The sequence below is a fragment of the Medicago truncatula genome, chromosome 4, assembly GCF_003473485.1.
Source record: "Medicago truncatula cultivar Jemalong A17 chromosome 4, MtrunA17r5.0-ANR, whole genome shotgun sequence".
Lineage (NCBI taxonomy): Eukaryota > Viridiplantae > Streptophyta > Magnoliopsida > Fabales > Fabaceae > Medicago > Medicago truncatula.
The window spans coordinates 50,591,953-50,613,732 of NC_053045.1; the positions used below are offsets into that span (position 1 = coordinate 50,591,953).

At 32.9% G+C, this 21,780-nt stretch overlaps 3 protein-coding genes across 3 annotated transcripts; 2 read left to right on the plus strand and 1 right to left on the minus strand.

Annotated features, from left to right (window-relative positions):
* Positions 1 to 2,087: 2,087 nt before the first annotated feature.
* On the plus strand, positions 2,088 to 9,148 carry LOC25493663 (E3 ubiquitin-protein ligase At1g12760). The gene is made up of 5 exons (XM_013602229.3): positions 2,088 to 2,965; positions 4,178 to 4,297; positions 5,266 to 5,398; positions 7,666 to 7,827; positions 8,213 to 9,148. Exons 1-5 carry the CDS (start codon positions 2,439 to 2,441, stop codon positions 8,384 to 8,386), a joined length of 1,116 nt encoding a protein of 371 aa, XP_013457683.1. The 5' UTR covers positions 2,088 to 2,438; the 3' UTR covers positions 8,387 to 9,148.
* Positions 9,149 to 10,703: 1,555 nt separating this feature from the next.
* Positions 10,704 to 12,657, minus strand: LOC25493664 (uncharacterized). Its single transcript, XM_013602230.3, has 3 exons — positions 12,347 to 12,657; positions 12,112 to 12,225; positions 10,704 to 11,921 (listed from the first exon to the last, which is right to left on the minus strand). The coding sequence occupies exons 1-3, from the start codon at positions 12,380 to 12,382 to the stop codon at positions 11,010 to 11,012; spliced, it is 1,062 nt and encodes a 353-aa protein (XP_013457684.1). The 5' UTR covers positions 12,383 to 12,657; the 3' UTR covers positions 10,704 to 11,009.
* Positions 12,658 to 14,956: 2,299 nt separating this feature from the next.
* Positions 14,957 to 15,463, plus strand: LOC25493665 (glucuronoxylan 4-O-methyltransferase 2). Its single transcript, XM_013602233.2, has one exon. The coding sequence runs from the start codon at positions 14,957 to 14,959 to the stop codon at positions 15,461 to 15,463; it is 507 nt and encodes a 168-aa protein (XP_013457687.2).
* Positions 15,464 to 21,780: the final 6,317 nt, after the last annotated feature.

Consider the following 21,780-nt stretch of genomic DNA (forward strand, 5'->3'; position numbering starts at 1 on the left):
AATAAAATGGGTGACATACTAACTTGTTCAAGTTTCGAACGAAATGGGTGACATATAGAGAAAAATAGATGAATTTTATTGGAACACAAAAACATATCGTTTGCAACTCTAAAACTGGACAAAAATTCGTAATTGTTGTATAATGATGACCAAGAATAGCGCTATGTAAATTCTTACAACACATAGCCATTCTTAAACTACAGCATGACTCTGGTACACCCACATACGGAAAGTGAATACTCAAGTATATCTCAAAACAATCTAAGACAAAAGAATAAAAGAAAATAAAATGCCACATACAAGTTTAAAATATTTTTTACTGATGCATCTTGTAATAAAAAATTAAAGTCCAAATATGTCTTAGTCGTCTTCTTCCTTTACAATACAAGATAATGTCAGACTTTTTCAATATGTATATATTTTCAACCAACAATCTCCACCTTGATTAATCCTTTACAATACAAGACAACACAAAACTTTTTCAACGTGCTTATTTTCAACCAACAATTTCCATCTTGATAAAAAAACGGTACATTTACTTTCCTTGTTGTCAATGACAATCATAGTTCAACCAACAATCTCAACGCAAGACTTCACCATAACGGGTATAATCGCTTGAAGCTAAACCGCTTAAAGAATTTTCATATTGTTTTCATCGACAGTCATAATTTAAAAAAAATTATCATACGTCACCTTGAAGGTACACTTCACTTAGAACCAAACCGCTTTAAAATCATTTACATGCCAAAAACCAAACTGAACTTAAGGTGCAATTTTCATGTTGGTAGGAAGCTATTCAACCATCGACATAATCTTGCATCACACCTGACATCAATGTCAATCAACGCTCATGTAAATTTCTTATCTTTCTCCTTGGGTATGAGCCAAAAAACCTGAAGAACAACAATTAGGGTGCATTTTAATGGTTGTTATATTGGTTTCAAACATTTAGATATTGGATTTTGAAGTCTCCTTCCTACCTGCATGCAACTGTTGATGATTTAGACCATCATCAACGAAGAAGACTCAGCTTCACGACCCTTACTACCTGATAGGTATTTCAATTGGGGAGGAAATGAAGTACAAGTTCTATGTTATCTTTTTTCTTTCTCCCTCACTTGTTTTAACTATTAAAATAATCTTCTAACGTTGAAATACGATGATGTAAAGTTATTTGTGAGATCCATATATTAATATTTTTAAAAACGTTTAATTGAAGAGATTAAGTTTTTTTTTTTTTTTCAGAAGCTAAATTAGTCCAACCAAATTAGCATTGGAGATAATCGAACCTGAGACTTTGAGGAAGAACACACTCTCAGATCCCAAGTCAATACTATCATACTAACTCGAGTAGATTAGATTAAGTATTTATCATGTACTATTATTAAAAAAATACAAATAAATAAATTATACTCGTGATATCTAAGAAAGTACAAAAAAATTAAAAGAGTTCCGCTACTAAAGCTTGTGAATAAAAACCAGTTTCCAAGACCCAAGTGATACCACAAGCTAATTTTTACTCTTATTTAAGATTTATTCATTTTTTTTCCCTTAGTCGTTTGATAAATTACGTGCAATTCTTTAAGGTAAGCTATAAAAAAACCTTAATATAGTTTTAAAATTACGTTCTTTCAAAAAAAAAAAAAAGTTTTAAAATTATGTACTCCTTCCGTTCCTTTTTAAGCGTCTCTTTTGAAGATTTTTTTTTCTCTATTTAACTGTCACTTTCAAAGTTCAATGCAACATTATAAATATATGAAATAAGATATTAAATGAATAAGATCATTATGGTAAAAGTATAACTTATTGCATCAAAAGTAATAACAATTATTGATTATCTTAGTATATGTAAAATGTCAAAATGTGATAATTAAAAAGAGCAGAGATAGTAGTACACTTGTTTCACTCTTAAAAATTTATGCTAACTCCATGATTGGTCTTAAACTCACATGTTAACAAGACTTCTCAACAAATTTAAGCTAATTTTTTAGCAACAAGCAAGAACGTGATCTTTTCACAAACAATAAAAATTGCACAACATCCATTAAATTCACCAGCCGACATCAGCGACTTCTATCAATGTCTTGAAACTTCCAAGCTTCGTGAAAAAACGCCACCGATGCTTCTTGTGTTCAGTTAAAACAAAAGGAAGAAAATCAGCGCAACGTATTAGACCCTTTTAGTTTAAGCGGGAGAAAAATAAACACGCGGTGCGCGTTCAAGTGACCAAAAAACTAGTAAAACGACACCGTCTCTTACGTCCAAATCCAAAAAACATAATCATCATCGTCATAATTTCAGTTTTCAGTTTCACACACTATCCATTTCAATTTTTCTCTATTCAATTTCACAGACAAAACAAGACCAAATCCGCACAAAAATAAATTATCAGAATTTAACCTAATTTTTTCTCTCTAAACAGTGAGAAGAATTCAAACATGGCGACGACGGATCCAACGCCGTTAATTGGAAATTCATCGGACGAATCAAACTCTGGACGGAGAGTTCTCCGTGCGCCGAGTCTCCGGCAAGCGGCGCGGTTTCTACGGCAAGCGAGTGGACGGAGGTTGATGCGTGAGCCGTCGATGATGGTGAGAGAAACCGCGGCTGAGCAATTGGAAGAACGGCAAAGTGATTGGGCTTATTCGAAGCCGGTGGTGATTCTTGATATTCTGTGGAATTTCGTGTTTATTATTGCGGCGGTTACTGTGTTGATTTTGAGTCGGAATGAATCGCCGAGTTCACCGCTTAGGTTGTGGATTTTAGGTTATGCGTTGCAGTGTGTTCTTCATGTTGTGTGTGTTTGTTTTGAGTATCGGAGACGGGTGCGGATGCGGGGAGAGGTGAATGGCAATGGTGGTAATGTGGTTGGAGGTGGTGGTAGTGGGGATTTGAGCTTTGATTCGATGGATAGTTCTGGACAGTATGTGAATTTGGCACAGTATGGGGATGATGGTTCTACAAGGTGAGTTTTTGAACCACGAACGAATGATATTAATGATTATTTTACAACTGTTTATGTGAAAATTTGAACTCTATTATACGAGATTACGAGGTCAAACTCTTATTATTCAGTTGACATCCCATGAACAACGAGAGTTATTTTTTTTAGTATCTAACACTATACTAGAATAAGTTGATCGTAACATGAACTGGGGTTGGGGTTGGACTTGCACCTGAGCATTATGCTTTCATGAAAATATATCGAGGTGATTGATGTTTCATTATATTCTGGCTTTCGGTGAAAATGTGTCAGGGATGGGCATGTGAAATTGTTGAGTGTCCATGTGCCCTAGTTTCCAAATCCCATTACTTAAGTAGCTATGCTAAGTTTCTAATTGAAAACTCCGGGACACCTTTAATCCAGAGTTCAAAAAACCTTCATGGAAATTTTAGCTTCTCAGTAGCTGAGGGGATATTTCAGTTTAAAACCTACAAGATTATTTCTAATAGTAACGTATCTGAAATCTGTCTCAAAGTGCAGTGAGAGTATGAAAATAATGTTTTTAAGAAGAAAAAAATGAATATGATGTGGTAACTTTGATTGTGAAAATAGATGGTGGAGGCTGTCATGTGATAGTTACCTGAATTATCATACAATAGAGCTTTGTTCTTATACGATCTCTCAAAACATGGTGTAACCATGGAAGTTTATGTACCTATGGATTTATCCTACTTTTGATTTTTGAATCACAATTAGTGTGATGCAGTGTTGTTAAATAGCGGCACTGTAGTGTAGTGGAATTTGAACAAATTGTTGTCATTATGCAACACACTATTTAGTACTAGTACAAAATATTGTCAAACAGTAGTTATAGCGGCACTAGAGCTTTGTTGCGTAGCGGAATTTGAACAAACCGCTATTTTCCACCATCTGCGGATGACAATTGACAACACTGGTAAGAGGACTGAGTACACGCATTTATTTACAATTAATAACTTATTCCATTTTCTTAATAGATTTTGTCTGTAATGAATTAACCTCCTAACCTTCATTAATGGGATACTTTCTTAATTTGCATGGGAACAGAGTTGTGGTTTGAGGGTTAAAACAATACCACAATATGTTCAATATTATGGTGAAATTAGTGCAATCAATTATTGGTTTACAATGGCTAATCATTTCTGTAGATTATGTAAATTTTATGTTTGTCTTATCTCCTTTTGTTCCTCGTAGTATGGCAAAGCATTTGGAATCAGCCAACACAATGTTTTCTTTTATTTGGTGGGTCATTGGATTCTATTGGGTATCAGCTGATGGTCAAGATTTGATTCATGATTCTCCTAACCTTTACTGGTTTGCTCTCTCTCTCTCTCTCACACACACACACACAAGCACGCGCGCACACACTCACACATTCAACTATATACGGGAACATATTTAGCGATAACTCTTATTTACTGTGGGAATTGAGAACTTTCAATAATAGTTGTGGGGTTGATCTCAACAATTCAGATAAAACCTTCAGTATAAAAAGACACGTGACTCCTTTCTCTTATTTGTTTTCCCCCGATTGTTTACCTCTGGCCCTTTCTGCTCGTCATGTTATCGATCTTGTTGGGTTTTGAGCCCTCTTGGCGTCATAGGAAACTGTGAGGGATATAGAGGCCTTGAAGATGGGAAAGCTGGTGGTGGAAAAAGAGGATTTTGGGGGATTTTTTAGATACTGGTTTTGGAAGTCACGGTCGTCGAGAATTGAAATTGGGTCACAAGTTTCCAGATGTCTATGCTCCTTCATCTTCATTTGATGAATTATGCAATCGTCAACCACCAAACAGTTGCAGATATTTTCAGTTTCTTTTATTTGGCTTGTATAATTTGATCTAAATAAATCTTCATGTGGTTAGAACCTGCTCACGTTAATATTTCAATTTGGCTGGAAGGGGTTACTTTCCGTAACACCAGTAGTTATATATGTAAAGTATTTTTGATTTTGATGTTTTCACTTTCCATTTCTAACTTTCACTGGATGAAGGCTGCAATGCCACTGTTGGAAGAAGAGGGGGCTGAGATGTGACAGTAGGGGAAAAGAGAAGGTCATGTGCCTTTTAGTTTTGAGGGACTTATCTGAATCATTAAATCTAATTGCAGTTATTATTGAAAGTGTTCTCACAATAAATAAGAGTTCTCGTATGAAACATTTTCTAGTGTTGTCACAATAAATAAGAGTTCTCATATGCAACGTTTTCTGTATATATTTTCTGTTTGGGAAATCTGCTTTTATAGTAGTTTACTACTGTTGACAAAATACACTTTCTTTACAGGTTATGTATTGTCTTCTTGGGTTTTGATGTTTTCTTTGTCGTTTTCTGTATTGCGCTGGCATGCATCATTGGTATTGCTGTTTGCTGTTGCCTTCCATGTATCATTGCGCTTCTGTATGCAGTTGCAGACCAGGCAAGTCACATTCATTACTTCTTCTTGTTTGAGTTTCCATGAGAGCTGAATCTGTTTAGTTTCTTTCAATTTGATTTTATTCAGCGGCATTTGCCGGAAGTTGATTGAATTTGGTAGAACTTACGGCTCAATATATTATTTGTTTTTGAATCATCAAGGCTAAATGAAATGGAAGGAGGAAACTAGAATTACTGGAATTTCAAGAGATCTGTATTTCATTTATAGCATCCATTTTTGGTAGTTGGTTGGGTTGTCTTGACCTGACAAAACTGAACATTTGAAATAATAAATCTATATTTTTGTTGCTTGTCGTGTTGAGACTTTATTAGGCTCCTTTAGGGTCTTTTTGGGAGTCTAGGAAGGAAGGGCTTTGGAAAAAGGAAGGAGGAAAGTAAAAAGTAAGGAATGATAGACCCACAAATTGAATGGAGAGTTCATTTTTCTTCATTATACAAAATCCCTCTATTTTGGGGGAACTCAAAAAATGTGTTGGAGGAGGATTTTGGACTGTTTAGAAAAATTCTTAACATCCTTCTCATGTAGTTATAATACTCTCAAAATTAAAGATATTATAAATATAAGTATTCTCATCATTCTCTACAAAATCACTCTTAAATAATAAGGTGAGAGATTTCTCTTTCTTTCCCTCCCTGAAAGCCATTCCCTCCCTTCCAAACTCCTAAGTGGAGCCTTATACCCTGTTTGGGAGTTTAGGAAGATGGGAGGGCTTTGGAACAAAGGAAGGAGGAAAGGGAAGAGATGGAAGACTTTGGGAGGAGAGGGCTTTGGGGAGTATATTTTTCTTCATAATACACCCCCCAAAATGGGGGAACTTGTATTAGAGGAGGGTTTTGGATGGCTTAGATAAAATTTTCAAATCCAATCTAAGTTGTTATAATACTCTCTCAAAATTAAAAATATGTTAATCATGAGCATTCATTTATCATTCTCTACCAAACACTACCAAAAACCCAAATTAAAAATGTGAAAGATTTCTCTCTCTTTCCCTCTCCTCTCCTCCACCGAAAGTCCTCCCCTCCTCTACAAACTCCCAAACACACCCTTAGAATATAAAATGCCGACAGTACAACTTCTGAATCAAATGATTGGGAAGGTCCAAGATTAAACTATTGTGTCGTATATGTCAGTGACATTTTTTTTTTTTGAACAATACATGTCAGTGACATTTTTTTTTTTTGAACAATACATGTCAGTGACATTAAGAGGCAGTGTTTTGCTACCATGAAATAAACAAATTAAATATTGAGTGAATAACAACAGCTACAGCCATGTGTGGTTTTTGAATGGCAGTTTCTTGGGTGTGAATTGATGATTAATACTTAAAGTTTGGGATGGATTCTGATCTAACCTGTTATACTTGTAATGCAAAAATGACTTCCTTATAAGGTGTAACTAATTTTGAAACGTTTACATGGATGATATGAAATGGAAGGTGGAATGCACAGCTGTGCGATTAAAAGGTAACTTTGCTTTGTTTGCGAGTTTGGAGGGGAAGCGAGGGGAAGGTTTGGAAAAAAATGGAGTAAGTGGAAGAAATAGAGGACACTGAGAGGGGCTTTGGGGGTTTTATTTTTCTTCAAAATATAAAACCCTCCTCATTTGGGGGAACTAAAAAATTGTATTGGAGGAGGGTTTTGGGAGGTTTGGGATGGTTTATATGAATTCTTCAAATTTAATTTATGTCGTTATAATATTCTTAAAATTAAAAATATCAATCATATGTATTAATTTATCACTCTAAAAAAACACTCTTTCAAAAATTGTGAAAGATTTATCAATTTTTCCCTATATTTCTCACCCCCCAAAGCCCTTCCTTCCCTTCCCCTCCAAACTCACAAACAAAGCCTTAAGGTTGATTTATTGGGAATACCTTGGAGACAAAGACTATTTACGAGCTTGTGTACATTAGAGTTTTCAGGGTTGAAGGTAAGGTTAAGGTTATGACTATGAGCTATCTATAGTTGTTGTGGTATGAGAAAAAGTTCATTTTTCTGATATTTGTATGCCTCATTCAGGTCAACATTGTTAACTTCTAGGATCTTCTAGAAAAAACAAACTTTGATATGATTTTCTATCCCACAACTTGGTAGATTGTGAATGTATTTCTAAATTCTAATTATGAGTGGACATGCTCACAATGCCTTATAACTTAAGAGTATTTAATTGTGAGATGTTTGTTGTAATATATTATCTGTACTGTTCCTTGGCTTAATGTCTCTCCTTTTATGGTGGTTGGCGAAAAGCAGGAAGGGGCAACAAAAGAAGACATTGAGCAGTTGTCAAAATTCAAATTCCAAAGAAAAAGCAACGAGAAGCTTGCTGATAATACACAAGGACCTGTTGGAGGAATAATGATTGAATGTCAAGCTGATTCCCCAATTGAACACGTGCTTGCCGATGAGGATGCGGTATGTTGTAAATTTTTATTATGTGCATTTAAAACATTTTCTCTTGTTTCAGTGGACAGTGGTCCTTTTGCTCTCCAGCACTAATTATCATTTCAATATTCTGTGAAGGGAAATCCACTTGATGCTCCAAAAACTGGCTTCATTTTAACCTATAATAACATAGTCATGTTTTGAGCACATTATTCATCTGGAGAATTATGTATATATTTTGGTTTTATTTTACTTCCATCCTTTTTTCTGAGTCTTTGTTCACTGCAGCCATTGCACTTCACATTGGGAGGAATTTGACATAATGATGCACACGAGAATAATAGTTATATGATAATCATTTGAAAAAATTAATCTGGTTTTATATTTTAATTTATTTATGTGCGGTAAACTGTAGGAGTGTTGCATCTGCCTTTCTGCCTATGATGACGGGGCTGAACTAAGACAACTTCCTTGTGGTCACCATTTTCACTGTACCTGTGTGGACAAATGGCTGCACATCAATGCTACTTGCCCCCTCTGCAAGTATAACATCTTGAAAAGTAGCAGCCATGGTCAAGAGGAAGTGTAGAGAATGCCAGAGAAGTTTCTAGCAGCCCTGCTGGGGAATTTGCATGCTCTTGGTTGACAGTATAATAGGCCCAGCGTGTTAATATATACTTCAGTACAGGTCTCTTGGTTGTTGTTGCTGCAGCTGTGTGTTTATCTCATAGTGATAGTTATACTATTCTTTGTTATGGTGGCTTTTAAGTGGTTGTGTATATCTGGTCATTGTACACCGGCAATAGTTTTCTTGGGGCAGTTAATATTTTTATCGCCTTCACCATTATTGTTCTTGAGAGGTATACTTTGTATTGTATCTCAGTATACGGCTCGAGCATGGTCAATCCAACCTGCCTCGTTTCCTGTTGTAGCCTCTTGTATTAAAATCAAGGATATCTTTGTTACTGGTTTGGCTACTAGTTTTTTAAGGTTGCCATTAAAATCAAAATAATCAGTGTTAGAAGCTGAATCCATGGAAGAACTGGATATTTGTGGGCTTGAAAGTTGACAAATAACAGCTAAGGTTTTGCTTAATCACATGACAGTTCAGAATTTCAAATTTTGATTTTGCTTATGTCAGATGTTGACACATGACTGGAGTTCTGCATGTTCCAAATGGAATCCTATTAAGGTTTCAATGTCTCATGTATGTAGATTTTGGGCAAGATCCAAAGGTTTATGCTTTCATATTCTAAATTTTTTTTGAATGTTACATGGGACACCAATAAGTGATTGTGCGCCGAGCCGTTGAATTTCTCAGTTGTCTAAAAATAGTTCTCATTGAAGTTTAGTTCTTATTTATTCTTTTAAATTTCACTCCTCTATCTATTTCATGATTTAAGAATTGTTTCTTGCAGTTTTTTTATTTTTTATTTTATTGAATCGACAAATGCAAGCAAACTTAGTTTAGATTTATCACATTGACTTTTTAAATCGTGATATTTCTTCCTGAACTCAAAGATCATGGAAGTTTTTCTATTCCATGTGAGATGGGTGAAATGAGTTTTGAAAATGCTTTGTGTGATCTTGAGGTAGGTGAGTTGAAACCCACGAACAATACTTTGCAATTGGTGACCGTTCTTTCAAGTATCTTGCATGAATTTTAGAGGATGTTCCGATCAAAGGTAGGACATTTTTATTCATATCAACTGGTTTTGTGGTCCAATAATTAATAAGGTTAGTGTAGTAAAATGTGATGCCTTTTCACAATTTTATTGCATTTTTTAATCTATGTTAAAACAATAAACGACTCAAAATGGAGAGAATGATAATCAGAAATAAATGGAAGCGTCACTTATCACAAGGGGTTTATACTTATTACACGGGGTGATCATTCAACCACTTTCACAAGCGGTTTATACTTATCATATGGGGTGAATCATTCAACCACTTTCGTTACAGTTCATGTTGATAACCTTAATATCAACGTTTACTTCTGACAAAAAAATAGACCCCTGTTAAAATTAAATACAGATTATGCAAACCATACCTCTAATTGCATTCTTGTTTCATAATTTATTTTATTTTACTTTATTGTTTTGTTGATTAAGGTGATACAATTCGAGTATAAGAGGTCAAATTATATGTTTGTTTGTCTCTTAAATTTAGAAAATTAATATGACAGCAAAAATAAGTTGATTAGGAATGGTGATTTGCTATTTAATACTCATCCACTATTTTAATCAGAATGCTAACAAAGATAAACGTGACAACACTCCTCAGCAAAAGATTCGGACGCACACAACCACTTGGATTTTGTTGCTTGGTAGGTAAGAGACTATAAGACAAACTTCAAGTTCTTGGAATCTAAGGATTTGGGATGGCCAAGCATAATAGACCATAAAAAAAGATTAATTGAAGTCAAGGTGTTTGTTACTCTCTCAATTGGCACTATTGATGAAAGATCCTAAAACATGGTTATACTAATTTTGCTGAATTATGATCTTCCATCAAGCCACTTATTTCCTTCCCCTACCAGGTCTTTGCATCTCTAAGGTTAACATTTTTTTTATATGCAAATGTTGTTGATTTGTTAGGGAGAATAATTTGTTAACAACAAACATCAAACCCTAGACCTCCTATATTATACTACTTTGTCATCATATTGACTTCACTAGACTACGTCTTCAATGACATCACCAAAATTAATATTCTTTTCATGAGTTGGAATCGAATTCGGTATATTGGGATTTACAACACACACATGCGCATCAGCACGTCCACAAGACCGTATGGTCAAGATTAATATATTTCAAAAAGATGATAAATATCCCTATAATTAAATCAGGTTTTAATCAAGGAGCTACTAATACTATGCAGTGAATACTTTCTTAATAGAGATCATATCAATGTAGAACTTCAAAACAAATTGTTATGGAAAATTGGTTTGGCCATAGAACCATCCCAAAATCGTAACATGAGTAACTTACAATATAAACCAACCAAATGATCAAGAATACAAATGCATTTAAGCCAATAATCGGTGGTTTTTCTCTACATATATATGTTAAAGCATTTATTCAATCTACAACAAATACACATCGAAAATTCACTGTTTTTTCTTTTTTGGGGAGTTCATGATACCAATTACTATGTAGTTCAAATATTGTCCAACAATATGAAACAAGTACTATTCTCATTCATCCATTAACCTAAGATGAACCGTTTGAGGTGTCAAAACTTTTCTTTCTAACCAAGAGACAAGTGATTTTTGAAGGATTGGAATTTGTGTTATCAAGACAACATACTAAGAAATCAGGCCTATGAAGTCCAACATGTAGCCTATCCTTTCCCACAACCATTGCAGATGCATCAAGCAAAACATGCCAATAGTTCCTATGAGCCTCAGAAACCCAATGCATTGTCCCATTCACATCTGCCACATAAGCAAATAGCCCTTTTGGACTAATCTTACATTTCCTCCTAAAATTTTGACTTAACTGAGACCCTCTAATCCTCAAATCAAGCCATGTCTTAGGTGCTATGAGAACCCTGGATTCCTTAAAAGAAGCAAATTCTTTGATATAATCCTCTTGTTGTTCACCAAGAATAGTCATGTAGTAATTTCCCTTAACAAAAGGATAACTTTCTCCCACCAACATCATAGCATCCTTGTAACTTGGAGTGAAAAGAACCAAATACTCATCATCAGGCAAACCACAATGTTTCAAAACCTTATTTTGAGCTTGAATTTCCGGTATCGAGATGAAACTTCCAGGAAAGGAGGATTTTTTGTTGAGAATATCAAGTAGTCTTGATGGCTCTAACTGTGTTCTATCCATCTCAGGAAGGTTGCTTCCAAAAGAAGGCGATCTTGGTGACTTTCTTCTATCATCTGACATTGGTAATTCCGAAGGCTCCTCATTGATGATAAAACTTGACATGTCTATACCACTTCCATCTCCTTCAATTAGATTTGCATATTCAGGATACTTTGCTAGGACATATTCCTCTACATATTCCATTTCTTTCTGTGTGATTGGACCTGACCATCTTAGGTCAATGTCGCGGATAGTTGATATTGCTTCAGCTATGATATGAGCAGGAATCACCACATTTGGCTTCTGTTTAGGTAGCAATTATAAGTTTATTGTTAGTTTCAAAACGGAACGTGTAAGTGTAACATTACGTGCATGTTTGGATTGATAGATAAGTGGACTACAACGATTTTGACAAACGCTACGAAAATAACACTGCCACTATGATTTTGCCAAACTCTATTCCACTTTCAGGAAAACTGAGTTTAGAAATTACCTTCATGACCAAACTGTTTGACTTGGTATTCTCTGCTATTAATTTGTGTATAGGACCAACAGGAACTTTCTTAGTGGCCTTAACTTCATCTTCTACCGTTTCCTGATATATTGCCTAACATAATATAGTTTACAATGATTCAAGAATTAGCAGATGAAAATTCAAATAGAACTAGCAAGTAGAAACAAACATGAATTGAATAGGCTAATATTGCTTTGAATTATGATTTCCTTACCTCAGATCCTCCAAGACCCTCTCCGTTTTTTCCCATGTTAATATTTGTCTTCAATCTTCACCACTTAAAGAAATTAAAGATATTGGTTTTTTAGTGTTTAACACTTTGGAAAATCTCAAGCAGAAAGATGCCAAAGAAAATCACAGGTCTTTTATGCCTTAACCATAGATTAAGTGATTGATAAAGATCCTATGGACTTAACCATGGTTTGCACATTATTATCTAGAGTTAAAGATTTGTATCTATTATTGGTTTTCAGACTAAAAAAATAGAATATATAAACTTGGTTTCTATTTCTAACTCTTTCAATTAATTTATGTATAGATAAGTTTAAAGAACACGTTAGAAGAAGAGTTTTGAGGTGAAACTTTCCATTGCCAACGGCATCACCATATTTTTTATATTTTAGATGGAAAATGACCATTTCTTAGTTTAGTATTGGTGGAAAGTCAACACAACACGTACATGGCTACATGTCTTGTTTCAAGGTAACTGTGTGACTGAATCTTTTTGCTTAGTATTAGATTAGAGTTAATTATTTCAATTTTTCTTAATCACTAGAAAAGCTGTTTGAAAAACACTTTGTTGCACTTTTGTCTGCTAGACATTGAAAAAAACCTGAACATAATTTGTTTGGTAAAAACTGCATGCATATGCACAATGAAATTAAATTTAAAAGTAAACTAATTCAGATTTCAGAGATCACATTCAAAAAGTATTGACCGACTTTATTGTTGATTAATATCTGTCGAGGATCTAACTGACCACTTTTAGTAAGGTCTCAATCTACAAAGCTTAAACACAAGACCTTATCTAAAAATCTGAGTTAGTTTCACTCTTATTTTTTGGTATGAAAAACCAGTGCTACTATAATTGAGTGGTATAATATATAATTGAAAATTTGAAGGAAGATTTGTGAGAATATTCTCCGTCTCTCACGCTACATGTTGAGCGCACAATCCAAAAAGAGCTCTATATTATTTCCAATGAAGTAGTAATGTATATTATTGAATAGATAATTAGATATGCCCTTCCTTAGTTGTGTTCCTCACTACACCAATAATAACAATCTTTCTATATTAATTCTGAAACTTATTTTCCACACTAATATATCTTTGTTAGTTATGAGGACTAATGAGGTGATTAGGCCGTTTAGAGAAGGACAAGGATCTAAAAACAACAAATGCTTTAACACAATGCTCTCCCTTGAAAACTGAAATGGACTGAATAGGGTTTTTAATAGAAATTTTAAATTAAACTTGATTAGTTCTCTTAGAGCTTTTTTTACTCCATAAGTAACATCTTTTTCGAGCAACTCTTGCATAGACACAACTTCAAATAAAATTATTTGGGCACACACAAATGATAAAAAAAAATTAAAAATAATATTAAATGATATGACTAAATATTTCTCTTTTAACTTTTGCATTTATGATTGTCCCAAATACTTTTAATTTTAATTTGAGGTTGTCCAAAGTGAGTATTTCTCCATCTTCTATTTGATAGCAATAATAACAACGATGTCTTGTAAGTGTAGCTCAGTTGGTAGCTATCAGAGATAATTTATATAGGGGTCGGAGTTCGAACCCCACATTCTCCACTTCTTCACACATAATGTGTGTGAATTTAACCACTAAACTACTTAAAAAAAAAAAAAAAAACAATAATAACAATGATACAATTTCTCACATTCCACACAAACTTGAGTCACTTGTGACATTAGGTGGTCGTGTTAACTAAATGTTGCATTTATTGCATTCAATTTGCAATATATAAACCAATGATCAATAGTTGCTTATCATAGCCTAATTCATTAAACGACAAAAAATTATTGAGTCATCATATATTATGGTACTTAAATTTGAAAGAGATTCATCAACAACCAGCTATGCATCTTCCAACTTGCTCATCATGACCAAACAACCAAAAGAGAAAATTTGACAATAAACCAAACTTAAGGACGCATGTCAGCACCAAAAGAAAAAGATTCATATGAACATATCTTTCTATACAAGAAAGACACATTTTTCAACCAGCAATATAAAATTTAGGTAACAAAAAAGTGAAACTTGTAACAAAAGCAAAAACATCCCTTCCTCTCTACTCAACAAGGTGCACATAAGAATATCTATTATCATCATCAAAAGCACACAACACCATAAGAAATACATAATGTAACAACATTGGTGCACTAAAGAAAGAGAAAAAAAAATATCCAAGATGCCCCCTGATATACTTCATATTCGTCCTCTTGTTCAATTTTCACCTCCACACACAACTCAAGTAAAAGAAAATCAACCTTCTATATTTCACAAATATCAAAAAGTAACAAAAAGGATGAATCTCACAAAAAAGAAACTCATCCCTATCCTTGTTTTGTTCCTCTCAACCATATCAATCTTTAGAATTCTTAGTCTCAATATTAAAACTACTTCTACACCTTTTTCCACCTACAACAAAATTATTGCATCACATACACATGAATCCTCCAACATTACAACCACTTTCAAAGAGAAAGAATTCAAAGTTTTATCAAATTTAATTGCTCTTAAATCACCTTGCAACCTTCTCATATTTGGTTTTCAACCACAATTCCTTATCCTCTCATCAATGAATGAAGCAGGCAACACCATCTTTCTCGACGATAACCACGACAAAACAACAACAAGAAAGGTAACAACTAACTTCAACAACACTCAAATATACAACTTCAACTATAATGTACCAACAAAAGAAGCTTATAAACTACTCAAACATGCAAGAAACAATCCAGCATGTACACCAAACTCAAGACACCTTCAAACATCAAAATGTAAACTTGCATTGAAAAATTTGCCTGCAATAGTATATGAGAAGAATTGGGATGTCATAGTGGTCGATGGACCGAGTGGCCTTTCGACCGAGTCACCTGGTAGAATGGCATCCATTTACACTGCTAGTGTTCTAGCTAGAGGTGGGAATGGTTCAGATGTACTTGTACATGATGTAGATCGAATGATAGAAAAATGGTTTTCTTGGGAGTTTCTTTGTGATGAGAATTTGTTGTATTCTAAAGGGAAATTATGGCATTTCAGAATTAGAGGTCATTTAAATTCCACTACATTCTGCCCTGTGTAAGTACATAGAAAAGTATAGTAGTATTAAAGTATTGCTTAATTTAGAAATTTCCATCTTGAAGGTGGTGCCATTATGTAAGTATATATAGTTCAATTTCAATGTCATGACAGTTTTGTACAAACAAGCGTAATACAATTACAATGACTTACATGATCTAACTTTGATGAAAATAGTACTAATTAATCACGGATTATTGAAGGATATGAAATAATAATAGTAATAATCATGAGTGACAAGTTAATGATATATAATATAATATTTGTAGATGAATCAAGAATTGTAAACCTTGGAACTTTGAATGACCGATCAAGGTAGAGTGTGAGGAGCTCGTTATGTTTGGTCACCAGACAAATGTAGCGTGTAAGTGCACATACAAATAGACATTTTTTTTAATAATAAAAAAATATTTTTTTTTTAACATTTTAGAGATCATAAATGTTTAAGCACTATATACAAGTGAATACAAAAGATTTTCAACCGCAGTGAATCCGTTAATCACTCCCTCCTTAGTTACTGATCGATCAGTTAACTTGTCACTCATGTGTTGCTTTCGCAAAATCACATCATTATGTTCTTTCGTGTATGTTTCTTTGAGGCTCTATATACACACAAAAATTACAGTTAGGTTCCCACACGTTACTTGAACACATGAATAATTTATCAACAAAATACCGAAACTAATTTGTAAGAGCAATTCTTTATTTTGTACGCAACTATTGATCAAGTTGTTCCATTGAAAATAGAAACATGTTCCAAAGCAATACATTTCATGTTGAAAATTTTGCTAAATTCCAGAAATTTGCTATTTTGGCCCCTGCAACACAGGGTCATCACTCGGCTAGGCGATTTTTGTGGTTAAAAGTGCACCGGGAAATAACACCCGATGGTTATTTCGCAGAAATTATGAGCAATTGGGGGGTCAAAGAAGCAAGCTTCTGAATTTCATGCATTTCACTAGCCCATTTATCCAACAGAGCAGTCCACTTTGAGTGACCAGTTCAGTGATATCATACTTCAATGTATAAGAGAGAAGAAAAAAAAAATTAGTAATTTACTTTTCCCACCCTATTGCCTTCTCGCGCGCCCTGTAAAATTTTCAAAAATACCCCTTTGCAGTCCGGATTACGTAATCCGGATTGCATTAGCACCATGAAAAAAAGGGTCTACATGTTGGAATTTTGGATTTTGAGGGTGGAGTCTCATAAGAAGTCTCTTTTAAAGGAGTCTTGATCATAAAAATACAATGATGAAAGCTAGGAAGATTAATATTGTCCTTAAAATGACTATCAATATTACAAACATGCTCAGAATTGGTGCTGGTGCTATCCGGATTACATAATCCGTAACTCATTTTTTCACCCTTTAACAAAGGAAAACACTATTCTGGATTATAAAATCCGGAAACTTCAAGGGTATTTTTGGAAAAATATAGGGCGCGCGAGGAAAGGCATAGAATGGGAAAAGTAAATCTCAAAAAATTATTGTTATAGTTCTAGTGTAAGGTGGTATCTTCTTCTTGTGCATCTCAGTTTGAGTAATAGTGTAAAAAGTTTTATAGGTGAATCCAAATTAATATCATATGGTTTTGTAGCCGTAAAATTTATTTTAAATGAATCGATTTTGTGAAATTGACGATGGTTAAATATGAATTAATATTGAATGTAGAATAACTTAAAGATTAATTGAACGTTAAATTTGAAATTTCTAAATTCAGGTTTTAAGTTTTAATCATATCTTTCTTAAAAAAAAAAAAAAACATATCTAGAATCAAAAGAAAGTCTAGTCAAGAATAGCTACCAGTGAAAAAGAAAAAGAAAAAACTGTATGATGCATGTGTAAATTTTATGCGAGAAAAGTTTCATTACACTCTAAGTATAATATATAGAAAAGCTTATACCAAAAAAATATAGAAAAGTTAATATATTTTCTTTTTTTTTAAGAGAAGTTATTATATTTTCAAATATTCAAAAATGTAAGTTCATTGATCCTCCCCCTGCTCTGCTGCCATCGTCTCTTGCGCCCATGATGTTCGTCTTGAGTGGAGCTGCTTGCTAAAGGTGAAATTCACACAACCAAATTCGGGCAGCAACTTCTCATGGACGAAACCTTCAAATGGTACGATCAAGTGCGACGTGGATACCAATATTTTCATTAACAATTCAACCTTAGGGTATGGTATGTGCTTTAGAGATTCATTGGGGCAATTTTTACTTGGTAAATCAAATTACTTGCGAATTTTCGCTATTGTTCTTGAAGTGGAAACCATTGGATTGCTAGAAGCTATAAAGATGGCAATTTTCAATGGTATGCATGAAGTTATATTTGAACGGACACTAGATCTTTAGTAAATGCACTATACACTACTACTACTCCCTTCAATGAATTTAAAAACCTTGTGATTCCATGTAAAAATATCGATAACTAATCACAATTTTGTGGTGCCGTTTTTTAACATACAAGTAAATAAGGTTGCTCGTAATATTGCTAGAGCTGCCTTATCTCATCTTCTCTCCTATATTTTTTTATCCCTCACTCGCTTTGTAAAACTTACAAATAAAATATCCATTTTCATGCCTCACTCACGTCGTAAATTACAATGTTTTAAACCTCTTATTAAAAATATTTGAAATAAATTGATGATGCACGATTAGGATTACTCTTTCTTTTTACATAAATCAATTTGATAAGATAAATCAACATTGGGCTGGATCCTTTAATATATCCTCATAGAAAATAGTTCATAAACGTAGATAATACTATAGTAATTAATTGATCTCTTACTTCTGTACCTAGCTTCCAAGATATGATAAGCATGCCCAATAAAATGATATCTATGATTTACTTATTATTTGAAACAATGAGTGTGCATTAATTGTTTTCACAATATTCAGCTTATAAGCTTGTGATTCAGTGATTGAGTAAAAAAAGAAAACCTTATAAGCTTGATTATGTAACATTACACGTTGCGCACTAAACGTATGGGAAGGGGGAAAAGCTTTGTGATTACAAGAGTATGTAATGAAATGTATGGACCCACCAGCTAACAGAATATGGACAGAGATAGCAACCAAACCATGTTGCTGCCATGAGGTTTGATATTTTGTGTCGTTGAATCCTTAAGCTATATGGTATAGCTTTTTCTGGGGTTAGAGAATTTTCAAATTCTCCTAACATTTGCATAAAAGAATATATATTAATGTTGTATGAATTTTAAACTACATGTGCATGGAACATCTTTGGGGAGAAAGCACACCAGGGCCAAGCACCAACGCAAGAGTGTAGGAAATCTAATATCTCTCACAAATGAAAAGACAATTTATGATAAAATTCTCGCATGTGTTAAGAATCCCACATCGAATAGGAGATGGTCTGACAATGTGTTTATAAATAGGGATAATTCTCATCTCACAAACCGGTTTTGTGGGATTGTATTAGGTGCAAATCATCAGTTCTAAGATGGTATCAGAGCCTACTCCAATCCGCTCGGTCATCTACTATCAGGTTTCCGCTATCAGATCACTCATCATTTATGTCCACGAACCAAGCTCAATATTGGTTGTGTTAGGCACGACCACCATTTCTAATAGTATGATTTTTAAAGGATAAAAGCCAGCCATTTTGTGTTTGTTGATCTTGATGAAAATGACTTTTTAAAAAAAAATCAATCATCAAAAATGTTTTTCAAGAAAATCTACAAAAATAAAATTAAAAATACAACTTCCAATTTAGTTGTTTTTAGATTTCCATTTTTGATAAAAAAAATAATATATATATATATATATATATATATATATATATATATATGTAATAAATGATGAAAAGTTTTAAACGTAATTATTTTTAAAATAAAATGAAAAATAAGTGAATTTTTTTTCATAAAAATACTGTACCAAACAGATTTAAAATGGGTGATCAGAAATCTTTTCCAACATCAAAATTGCTTTTCACAATTGGAATTGGAAGATGCTGAATAACAGAATAAGTAAGATAACTTGTCAAAGATTGATGTCTTAAAAGTTCATTTGCAAATACCTTAGGATAACATTTTCATGTGTACACTATTTCAGTAAGAATCCTATGCTCATTTCTATTTGGTACGTAGATGCATAAAATGCACAAAGCTAAGCATAATGGCAAAGATAAGAATGTCAGATATGGATACATAAAATATATTGTTCAGTAAGTTGTGACAATCATTAATACCACTATGACATAAATATACATGGTCCAATGAAACAAACTAAGAAGACTTTACTATCATATTTAAAATCAGAATCTAATTGCCACCTCACTTTTGTCCAAGAAGGTTGAGCATTAGACTAACAACAATTGAAAAAGTCCAGTTTAGATGTCATGGGAAGAGAAACTGCAATAATGTAAAGTTCAGCCGGATAATAAAATAAAACAAAGGTTTAAGTACGGATTTTTGTGAGTGTGCTCCTCTCAAAGTTTTAGGTTTGATTTTTTTTGATGTCGATTTCGATAGACTAGTTTAGCTTTTTTAAAAGAATAACAAAAAAAAAAAATTATCAATTTGGTCTTAAAAAACTATTGTAATACATTATCGACTTTTTGTATATATATATATATTTCATTCTAAGTATAACCATTCATTTATTTATTCCTATGAACTTAATTCAATTGTTAACACAATGCATTGTAATGTATGGATTAGAGTTCGAACAATGAACACGTCACTTATTTAATTTAGGTAAATTTTAAGTCATTAGACTATTTAAAAAGAAAAAAAAAACGGAACTGTTCTTTTATTTTGATAAATGAAGATCCCAACCCTCTTTCTCTGGCTCTATATATGCAACGTATTTAATATTCTATGCAATAAAATATCTTTCTTTCTTTTTGATAGAGCTATAAAGCTTTGTCCCCTGTGAGCTTAGCTCAATTGATATGGACATTGCATAATTTACGCAGAGGTTGGGGTTCGAATCCTGGACACCCCACTTCTCCACATTTAATTGTGTGAGCTCTAGCCACTAGACTACTAGAAAAAAAAAAAAAAAAAAGAGCTATAAAGCTTTCATTCATATGTTATTTACCACATTCAAAAAAGTTAGAATAAAAAAAAATACTCTAAAAACAACATTCAATGTGACTTTTTTGTTTTTCAATAGACCTGTTTTGTTAGAGTTATCTTATTTGAAACGTGTCAGACATTAAAAGTAGGTATCTCTTATAGTTAAATTTAAACTTTATTTCACCACGTTGTGGAAGTCTGACCTCTTTTGTTAAACTCAACCACCATTATTAATGAGAAATTGTTTTTAATAGATTCTCTTAAAAATCATTTTTAATAGACAATTTTATTTAAAAAGGTGATTTTCCTTTTTATTATGATAGACAAAACAAAATAGCGTTTTCTTAAAAATCACTAAATAAAATCTCTAAATTATTGAATGATAAAATAATTTTCTATCTTTATAAATTATTTGTAAGGACATGAACACCCTTAATAATTCCATCAATCAAATTCTTGTAATGTCCAATGATGGAAAGTGTGCTGTGAGAAATATCTAGTAAGGGTGTTCATATCCAAATCAAAAACCGCAAACTCGTTTATAAAAAGTGGATAAATCATATATAATCGAATATGATTGAATGCCCTTTTGTGAAAGTTGTCCATTGTATTCCTCTTTTAAAATTGGAACAAATCGAATACATAATTCTAATAATATATTTTTTATAAGAATGAAATATTACAATAATATTTTTTTTACAATTATTTCATTAATTTGATATTTGTTTATTTTAATTTTTTTTAATAATACTTATTAATTAGTTTAATTTAACCTATGTTTTTACTGTTATTAGAGTATAATGAATAAACCATAGTTAGTTAATATGTAAACTACGGTTAGTTGGTTGTTTAGGTAGTTAAGAGTTAGTTAGACTAACTCACCCTTATAAATAGTTCTCACAATTGTACTATCTTGTTATCTTTTATCAAATCTATTCATTCTACTATGAGTTTCTATGGGTATCTCCCAGATAAATACTCTTATGCTCTCTTTCTAGCCGATCACTATGACCTTTATCCTTAGAATTTCATGATTACTAATATTAACTAACTCTTAACTACCTAAACAAATAACTAACCATAATTTACATATTAACTAACTATGGTTTATTCACTATATTCTAATAATTGTTTTATATGTATTATACATAATCAATCATTATATGTTATATGTTGCCTCAATCTTTCAAAAGAAAAATGTTATATGTTGCCTCAAACTGGTTCACAATCATATTAATACTGCTTTTTACAATTACATTTGTTTTAGACAAAAAAAACGAAA

What these genes read in the sequence shown, in the direction of transcription:
- LOC25493663 (XM_013602229.3), top strand. Translation starts at nt 2,439, where the DNA reads ATGGCGACGACGGATCCAACGCCGTTAATTGGAAATTCATCGGACGAA. An exon ending in GATTCTCCTAACCTTTACTG is followed by an intron (nt 4,298 to 5,265) that starts GTTTGCTCTCTC and finishes CTTTCTTTACAG; the next exon opens with GTTATGTATTGTCTTCTTGG. An exon ending in TGTATGCAGTTGCAGACCAG is followed by an intron (nt 5,399 to 7,665) that starts GCAAGTCACATT and finishes GGCGAAAAGCAG; the next exon opens with GAAGGGGCAACAAAAGAAGA.
- LOC25493664 (XM_013602230.3), bottom strand. Translation starts at nt 12,382, where the DNA reads ATGGGAAAAAACGGAGAGGGTCTTGGAGGATCTGAG. An exon ending in AGGGTCTTGGAGGATCTGAG is followed by an intron (nt 12,226 to 12,346) that starts GTAAGGAAATCA and finishes ATATTATGTTAG; the next exon opens with GCAATATATCAGGAAACGGT. An exon ending in CAAACAGTTTGGTCATGAAG is followed by an intron (nt 11,922 to 12,111) that starts GTAATTTCTAAA and finishes CTACCTAAACAG; the next exon opens with AAGCCAAATGTGGTGATTCC.
- LOC25493665 (XM_013602233.2), top strand. Translation starts at nt 14,957, where the DNA reads ATGAATGAAGCAGGCAACACCATCTTTCTCGACGATAACCACGACAAA.